This window comes from Chironomus tepperi, unplaced genomic scaffold (genome assembly GCF_022539635.2).
Source record: "Chironomus tepperi strain 1889 unplaced genomic scaffold, CSIRO-AGI_Ctep_v1 contig_445, whole genome shotgun sequence".
Classification (NCBI taxonomy): domain Eukaryota; kingdom Metazoa; phylum Arthropoda; class Insecta; order Diptera; family Chironomidae; genus Chironomus; species Chironomus tepperi.
The window spans coordinates 1,069,187-1,078,646 of record NW_027226567.1 but is presented as its reverse complement, the minus strand read 5'-3'; the positions used below and the strand labels follow the sequence as shown (position 1 = coordinate 1,078,646).

The 9,460-nt window shown below is 31.0% G+C and overlaps 2 protein-coding genes across 2 annotated transcripts; both read right to left on the bottom strand.

The window, feature by feature from the left end:
• Positions 1–725: 725 nt before the first annotated feature.
• On the bottom strand, positions 726–2,900 carry LOC139098481 (putative leucine-rich repeat-containing protein DDB_G0290503). The gene is made up of 2 exons (XM_070650704.1): positions 2,213–2,900; positions 726–1,945 (listed from the first exon to the last, which is right to left on the bottom strand). The coding sequence occupies exons 1-2, from the start codon at positions 2,898–2,900 to the stop codon at positions 726–728; spliced, it is 1,908 nt and encodes a 635-aa protein (XP_070506805.1).
• A 2,443-nt stretch (positions 2,901–5,343) lies between these two features.
• On the bottom strand, positions 5,344–8,026 carry stops (SOCS domain-containing protein stops). Its single transcript, XM_070650561.1, has 8 exons — positions 7,897–8,026; positions 7,732–7,820; positions 6,787–6,886; positions 6,626–6,735; positions 6,465–6,550; positions 6,138–6,396; positions 5,726–5,844; positions 5,344–5,635 (listed from the first exon to the last, which is right to left on the bottom strand). Exons 1-8 carry the CDS (start codon positions 8,024–8,026, stop codon positions 5,527–5,529), a joined length of 1,002 nt encoding a protein of 333 aa, XP_070506662.1. The 3' UTR covers positions 5,344–5,526.
• Between the last annotated feature and the right edge of the window lie 1,434 nt (positions 8,027–9,460).

Genomic DNA, 9,460 nt, shown 5'->3' with positions numbered 1-9,460 from the left:
GAAGTGATTAGTAACTAAAAACATTGTGGACATTTTCTAATTCCTTTTAAACTGTTGGAACTTTAAATTCATAACAATTTCAAGTTTATTGGACGAACAATTCTAGAATCTAACAATTTTGTAAATTTTAATTTTTTTTATTCAAACTTTAACGGTTTTGTAAGATTTAAATTTCAATCATTTTGTCCAAATTTGTAAATTGAGCAGTTTTGTATGAAAGAATTTTTAACGGTTTTGTAAAATTTGAACTATAAACTTTAACTGCTTTGTAAGATTCAAATTTTAACTGTTTCGTAAGTTCCAACATTTTCAGTGCAAAGTTCAACGGTTTTGTAAAATTTGAATTAAAAATTCATGTTTTAACGGTTTTGTAAGATTCAAATTTAACGAATTTAATGAATTTTCTAATTTTATATCAATTCCAAAATCTAGGTCATTCTAGACATGATTCACTCTATGAGCATTCGATGTATGCTCCTTTTGCAAACCATATAAATAAATAAAATTAAACACAATATAATACAATATTCAATACAACAACAACTACAAGCACGTAAAAAATAAACTTTTGTGGAATTTATGTATTTATTGCATCATGTCATTTATAAATTGCTAATGGAAATTAATTAATCATGACAATCATCATACAATAACAATGAATTAAACATGCAAAAGTAATTTATTGAACAATTTTTCTCATTATTTCCAATAATACTTGCTCAATTTTACGGCATTATTACTGCTGACTGTGGATTTTTGATACTCGTTAATGACATTTCTCTTGAATAATAATAAGACTTATAGTCACCATCCTCATGACTTGAATATGTGCTGAAATGTTTGTCTAATATTGCATCGCTTGTCATTTTCAACAATTTTGATGATTCGACACTCAGTGTCTTCAAAATTGATGATTTAGTTTTGCATATTTCATCTGACACTTGGAAAATTTCTTCAATGTCATCATTTTTATGTCCTGCATCAACATTTGATATAGTTTCATGAATAAATTTAATTCGTACGTCTGCAAATGAGGGATGGTGCTTTGGGATGCTTGGCATGTCGACTAAGTCTTCAATGTAATTTTTACAGAATACTTTAAGGATGTCAGTTAGCTTTGAGTCAAGTTCTTCTGAGAAGATTGGTGAGGAAGTGGTGGTGGTTTGAAGGGAATTGTCTGTATTATTAGCTGTAACTTCATGTTCTGATGGATGGTCTTCAAAATTGCTGAGAGATGTGGAGCTTGTTAAAGGTGAACTTTCATTGATGTTCTTTGTTGCTTTTGTTGATGATGAGCTGTCATTGATGGTCTTAGAAGCTTGATCAGAAATGTCTAAGATTAGATTCTTGAATCGGAAGAATTCATGACTTGGTTTTTCTAAATGCTCAGTATTGGATTCGAGATTTTCATTTTTAGAATGATATTTCTCATTTATGTACACGATTTCCTCATTTTCTATGACAACATCTCGGCTATCTCCATCGAATTCAAGACTCTTTATGCTGATCTGCTCTTCATTATTTGCGTCATCTTCTTCAAAATTTAAATCTATTTCTGTACTTTTAGACTCAATTTCTTCTTTTTCCAAGCTGATTTCCTCATTACTGAAGTCGGTTTCAATATTATTTACATCTATTGCTTTAGGGTCCTCAATTATCTCATCTGCTGTCCCTATTTCCTCATTTTTCAACACTTCTAAATCCAAATCCTTTTCAGTCTTCTCCTCAACATCATCTTTACTCCAAAAGACTTTACTGATCCTTTGCTCAACATGTTTTGTTGCTTCTAAAATTGTCCCAATATCAATCCTTTCCATAGCTTTTGCCATTTGAATTTTATCACTGACAACATCTAAATTATCAAAGATCGGATAGCTGAGCTGATCAATTAGCTTTTGGTAACTCGAGCTGTCTGAGTTGTTGAGAATTTCTTTGCAAAATTTATCTAAATGAGGATGAAAAATGAAAGAATTTGGTTTGTAAATTAAGAAAGATACCGCACTAAGGAGTGCCTTATTCATTACCATACCCTAATATGTAGCACAGGTCGGTTAATCGATCCAAAATCCTAAACCAGGCCAGCGTGACTCCGGCTAAGTACCGAAATTGAGCCGATTTTGGCACCAAGTCAGAATCACGCCAGCCTGATGTCGAATTATTGATCGCTTAACGGATAATCGGGATAACTTCATTCAATATTTCAACTACTTACCATCCGAAAATTGATGATTAAGATTTAATTCCTCTTCTAAACGATAAATCTCATTAAGCAATTGCGAGTATTTATGAGGAAATATTTGAGGCACATCCTTTCCATTCCTAAAGATTTCTTCCATCTCATTTTTCTGTTTAATTAATTGCTCGTGTTTCTTATAGCTATCAATACTCTTCTTACACACTTTTAATGGATGGTGTTGACGAAAACGGAATGAGTAATGATTTCCCAACAATTTTGCACGATTTAACATCTCACGTTTCATCTCATGCTGTGTCCTTACACTTCTAGTTGTATTTGTTGTTGATGAATATCTTCTATTGTTATCAGAATATGAATTTCCTAACTCAATCATTCGAGAACGTTGCCTGTTTAGATTTTGAGTTTTAAGAGGAAGTTCACTGAGTGGTCGTTGAATCCAGCCGTTCCGTAATCTCTCAGGTGTTACAATGTCTGTCTTATTCTTCTGTTTACTCACTGGCAACTTAAATGTGTAGATACTGCGGAGATTTTTCTTTTGTTTGAGCTTTTCTGTTGATGTTGTTTTCATTTCATCGTTTCTCTTTAAGCTTTCATATTCCATTCGTAGCTTTTGTAAAATTGATTTTTGTTTGTTAAGCTTTTCTTCAACTTTTTGTTCTTTAAACTTGAAATTTTGAAGCATACGAAAATTTTGAACATCCATTTGTGGATTAATTTGGAATTTTTACGGGACTGGACGAGAAATTTTGAGTCGAAATAAGATTGAAAATGAAAATTTGATTTGTCAATGGTTGCTGAGATATGATAATTCTATATTTACATCGAACATTTGACCTAATTATGCAGATAAAGCATAATTCTTTCAACAAAAGCATTATGATTGATCTCATAACAAAAGCTGCTCTCCAATTCTCTTGAAAGTCTAATTAGTTCATGATACATATTCTCAAAAGAGTTAATTGTTCATAATTAGATCTTCAAATTTCAAATTACCCCAAGTGTTTTTATAATCTTCAAATAATGAATGAAATTTCCTGTTATTGTTGTTTATGAACTCGTTAATGCTTTAAGCATTTTAATTAAATTCCTTTTCATGTCAAGTTGCAGTAAATAATGGCTATTCAATTGATTTTTGGACGTCAAAAAATGACAGTTATTTAGATTAGTCATAATTAATGCTTTCTCAAGACAGTTTCCTTAATATCAAGTTTCAAGCGACACAAATGATGCAAGGGTAAAGATATTGAGTTTATAAATGCTTTAACGTTCATTTAAGATTTGAATATTATTTATTATGCATAGTTCAAAACCCCTTTTCATACAAAACTTCAGACTGTTTTTGAACTCCAAAGAATAAACATCATTATGAATTTTTGAAACTTAAGACTTCCTAATAGACTCTTAAAGGACCTGCGATGCAGAAATTCATCACTAGCCAACACTTAAGTGACAAAACAAACTAAATTACGGTTGAATTACATCAGCTTGATAAAAATATAACACCAAATATTTACATTCAGGATATCCATTATTTTGACATGAAGTATATTGATTCTACGACATTGGAAAGCTTCTTCTTTTATTCCATCATAAAGCACATATTTATTGACGTTATTAATATTTCATCATGATGTATATTTAATAAAAAGAAAAGCTGTCAGTTATGACTCTTTGCCATTTCAATAATTTAAGTAAAGCTCTGACATTTTCTTCAAACATATGATAAGGAGCATTCCATAATGTGCCTGCATTTAAATCCTATTACCTCCGAAAGACTTAAAGCTCAACTTCAACATAAAAATTTATTCAAGCATGAATATGCTTCAACAATTCGAGAATGATGAATTACTTGCTATTTTTAGCTTATGAGGGGTGAATTAAGGATGATTTGCGAAGAAGAAGAAGATAAGCTAAATATATTCGAGACTGATGATGATTAAGTACTAGACTAGAACATGTGCAGCAACGATGATGCAAAAAAAAAAAATAATGACTTTACGTGATTTGATTAATTAGTTTTGATGTATCAACGTGAATGTTGGATGGATGTTTGTTTTGATGTTATAAAAGAAGCAAGTGGCACATAATAGTTGATTGAGCACTGCTAGTTAAAGAGCGGAAAATGACATCAAACGCGCCATGCAGCTCGGGAATCTAGAAAAGCACATTGTGTTTGTTCAACAGTGCATCGCTATGCCACTGTATTAAAGAGCAGGGTCGACCTTGACGGCCCCGAGACAAAGACTTGATAGCTCGAGGGTTTGGTTACTCGGCAGACTCTAAGGCAAACCCTATAGAAGATTTAAAACCCAGAAACTGCCTGTAAGTACAGCGAGCATCTTCAACCCCTGACATAATTACATTACCATTAGTCATTCTTGACTTCATGTCACCAAAATCTGCTTATCATCATGAAAAATGTAAATAAAAATGTTCGAGTATGCCTGTTTGTAAATTCACATGTTCTGATGGGTTTTGATATTTATCAAAGCACGTAGAATAATTTAATGTATGTAAAGATCATTGGGCGTGTATTTAAATCATGTAATTGAATTGCTTTTTCACATTTTAAGTCAAGAGATTTTTAGTCAGGAACTTTCACACAATTTTAATTTCATACATGAGAACACCTCGAGGATATCGCACATAAATATGAGGAAATTTTGAGAGGATTTTACCCTTAAACCTCGATAAAATGACAACAAATTCTCTCATTTCCATCTCAATGATCAAATTACGGAAAATGATTATCATTCATGCATCGTAAAAGCTTATAGACTGTAAATCATAAAGTGAAATGTTTATATTAATGCACAAATGAATCTTTCAACATTGAATTTTATTAAATAAAATTTAATTACTTTTTTCGCGGAACAAAATTATCCAATTAATGATTTTTTAAGTCTATTTATCACGGATAATGAACTTTATTGGTATTCATTATGCATACCGTTATTGCTATTCATTAAAATTTTAATTGTATTTGTATCGAGTTTAAAGGAAACGAGGTTTTTAATTAAATAATGATGAAAATTGAATGGAGCTGATTTTTTTGAGAATATTTCAGCAGGAAGTGGATGTACTCGTATGTATTTTGATGGATGTTTTAATTAATTAACTGGTTGTTTAATTTTCCATCATAAATTTAATTAATTGGGTTGAAAACTTTTTACTGGATGTTTGTTTACGAAAGTTTATAGTTGTTTGCAGTTTAAATTGGTTTCTGGATGTTACTAAATGTTATTAATTCTTCACAATCTGCAACTAAACTAAAAAATATTCAATAAAATCATCCAAATTGATTAAAATTTCATTCAATTCCCAACTTTTCAATCCTGCAATAAATCAAGATAACGTTTCATCGATCTCGGCACTTTTAGTAGTTTGATTCCGTAAGGTAATTGCGATTTGTTCCTTAAAACGTCTCTTATCGAACATCTGGAAGCAGGTAGCATGTTTAAATGAAAAGAATTGAATGACATGTTAATTTCGAGGATTCAAAATGAAATAAATCTTCTTGCGAACAACCTGCATAAGTGTTTTAGCTCCGGAACAACGAAAATTCTGTTTGTATGAACGATTTTTCGCTCTATTAATGCTGAATATTTTTTCAAAAACATTTCCTTTCTAACTTGGTATACGAGTGGCTTGAACAAGAGGATAAAAGAGATTTGAATATGAATAAAAAGTTATTGTTTGCTTGTTGTAGGTTTGAAAGTCATAATTCAGTGCATTTTTGTATAGAAGAACTTTAGCAGCTTTGTTTGGTTATAGTCTTTTGGATTTATGACATAACCTTCTAACTTTAACGGTTTTGTAAAATTCAAATTTTAACGGTTTTGTATTATTTAAATTTGAATTCAATTCTAAACCAAAGTTAAATTTAAAGCTATAAAATGCACAAAAATGGACTTTCAACTTCACCCAATCAATAACTCACAATGAATGGCAGTACAATGAACGGAATCGTAAGCATTAGAATTTTAAAGCATGAAACCAGTTGATAAGGATACGATGCACTCTCATCATATTCAGAAAGTTTATCAAGTAATGCTAATGCTGGAGGAATACCGTTGTCATTTGGATTCGGGTTTGCACCGTACCGTAAAAGTATTAAAAGAATGTCAGGTGCTGTCGCTTGCAAGCTTACGCGAAGTGGAGATGATTTTCCACACGACTCAATTGGAACGTCAATAAAACTAAAAAAAAATAAAGAAATTTGCTCAAAAATCGTCGTGAAATAATCTTGATTAAATTTTCAGCTCACGGAACATTTTCTCCATCTATTTCAAAATGCAATTGCTGTTGACAGGCGTGGTGCAGAAAGAAAACAAGTGCACGAGAATTTTCATCCTGAAAATGCAGTTAAATTGTAAAAATCCAATTTTCATCCACAGAAAATTGTAAAAATTTTATTCATTCACTTACTTGATCCTTAAAATCACTTCGCCATCCAGCTATAAAGTACGGTGCATTTGTACCAAAAATAGCTCCAAGGAAAATCCGCTCAAAAGTCTTTTCACATTCATAAATTTCAGCTTAAAAAGTCACAATTAAAATTTTAAACTTAAAATATGTATTTTATATACTTAATAATTCACAAATGACAGCCGAGTCGTTCATTCCCCAGTTCCATGCGATTTTCATTGCTATGTAGAGTACGTTGTGGTACTTTCCCATCTTGCAAATCTTATGGATAAATTGAAAATTTAATGAAATAAATGGAATATTTTAATTTTTCCAGGGAGATTATTCATTTACCAATGTGGATGGGAGCAGATATATAAAGTTGTGGGTGGTGGATATATTTCGATGAATTTTGGGCTGTTTTCTGGAATTTTGAAGCAGTACTTGAATTTTACTAGCTTGGATCAAGTTCTAATTTGCAAATTTGATGCTAATATTCAAGATAATTCGGACGTTAGCACTCAGGCTGCCCGCGACTGATGTATACGAAGTATTTGCTCCTAGTAAACTTAGTAGGAATTCCTAGTACACTCAGTATACTTAATAATGATTCCTTTGATATATGGCATAGAATGGCATCTAATACAAATGCCTTCCATGACTATAATCCAAAATAAATGGAAAAGTCCAAAACCCCATCCATAAATCCTAACATTATATTTCTAATTATTTTATAATTCGATACAACATGCAATTAAGCATCAGAGCAAGTGTAAATCTAGCCTGTAACAGAATGAATAAACCTGCAGCACTAAATTAACACTGGTTTGCATGTTCAACTTTCTAATTCCTAATATGTAAGCAAAAAAGCTATTAGGAAGTTCATGAACTTCCATTATTATCTAACGATAGCATTTTCAGCAGCAATATTAAATATTTTCAACCTACATATCTGTTGTTTATTACGTTTACATTTTCTATGCTTTAAAAATAAACTTTTTCCATGTCCTACGTACATACCGAAAATTTTATAGCAATAACATAAGTGGAAGTAAAATTGAATGTGATGGGAAGGCACAGAAAAAAAAAGCTATTAAAATAATGTAAATTGCCCATCTCCCATCTACCTCTGAATTTTGACTTTTATTGTTTCGATGAAATTTTATTGCTGCTTCAACAGCTAAGCGACTTGTTTCTTCGTGTGAGACATTTTGCCCTTTTAAATATTGAATTGTTTTATGGATATGACAATAAATTTTATATTTTATTCAGTTTATCAAGTCAATAGTCACCTGCACTACATCCAGTAATTATTGAATCTAATTGATCAATCACATTCTGACGACTTTGTCGCGATTTAAGTCCACTACGCTCAATTGTTTCAATTATTTCTTCAAAAAAGCAATCAAATATGAAATCCATTAAATGACTTTCTCAGTGTCGTGTCTACACATAAACTAGCTTTTGCTAGGAACATCTATAAATACGAATGACTGAATTGAAGCCATTTAAGTGTAGAAAAAAATCGAATTTTCTATTTAATGCGTAAGAGTTCCTATTTAGTTCCATTTCTAGCATTCACAGGCATTCCATTTTATCAGCAAATTATAGTTAGAAGTGCCACTCAACAGGTAATTAAATTTCAATACAAACTTTTTCTTATTCATTCATTCATTCGAGTGAATACTTATTCAGTTGCACGTAAAAAATTTTCATGATACAAACTAGCTTGTCCACAACTTTTTCTACCTCTATTGTGTGCACATGATTGGAAGTTCTGAAAAGAAATGGAAAAAATTTATCTCTTTTTAATTTTAACATGAAACTTTTAATTGAAACTCTTGACAATGTTGGCTGTTGATGGATATTTTGTTGTTTTTTAAATATTTACTTAAACTAGCCAGTTTGCACACTTTAGTTTTCTATTCACTAGAGTGGTTGTGAGAGAAAATTTAAGGAATACATTGCTGCTTTAAAGAATGAAAGCATTGAAGTTGATTTTAACAAACAAATGTTTATTGTTTGACGATTGAAAACAGACTAAATGTTTGCAAGAAAAAGGGGTTTTAAACTACAATAGGGTAAAATCAGCTGCAAATACAATTTGAATTCAAAATGACCGTTGATATATTTTTTACAGATATTGTAAATAGTCCATGGATTAAGAGAATAAATTGAAGTTGTAAGACTGAATTTTCAAAGTTTAATGAAAGACTTGGAACTGATTGACTTGAAAGCTACTGATTTACCCAAAAAACTCCTTAATTTAAATGTTTAGCTCATTTCGAACTTCAAGTTGCTTTTCAAAAGAAAAATTAATCAAAATTCCTTTCATTCCAATGTTTCATTCAACTGGATGTTGACTTTAGCAATTCTCAACATCTAAATCATAATTACATCACATCCACTTGACTGAATATTATTTAATTTCACCAAATTAATTCATAAACAATTTACAAAAAACTTCTTAACCTATATTTCCTTATAAAAACCCCACAGAAACGAATCCATCCAAATAAATCATTTTCCGTAGCCTTGACATTCAAATAAAACGTCTGGGAATTCATGTTGCTCATAAAATTAAATCTCGACGAAGAGATGATGCTCAAGAATCACTTTAATTTATTGAAAAAGAAAATACTTTCAAGCAAGATTTCCTCGTAAAATTCTTTTGCCTGAAATTTGATACGAATACGAAGCGTGTTCAACTTGAATTGCTTCTCATTTTGTTCTTTTCTCCCCCCAGGTCGTTCACCATACATAAGAATGTACTCAATTGAAAAAAAATTATATTCTAAAGTTAAAGTCAGGAAATCAGATTTATTGGGGAGGTTTGGATTGTAAAAAAAGGATTTA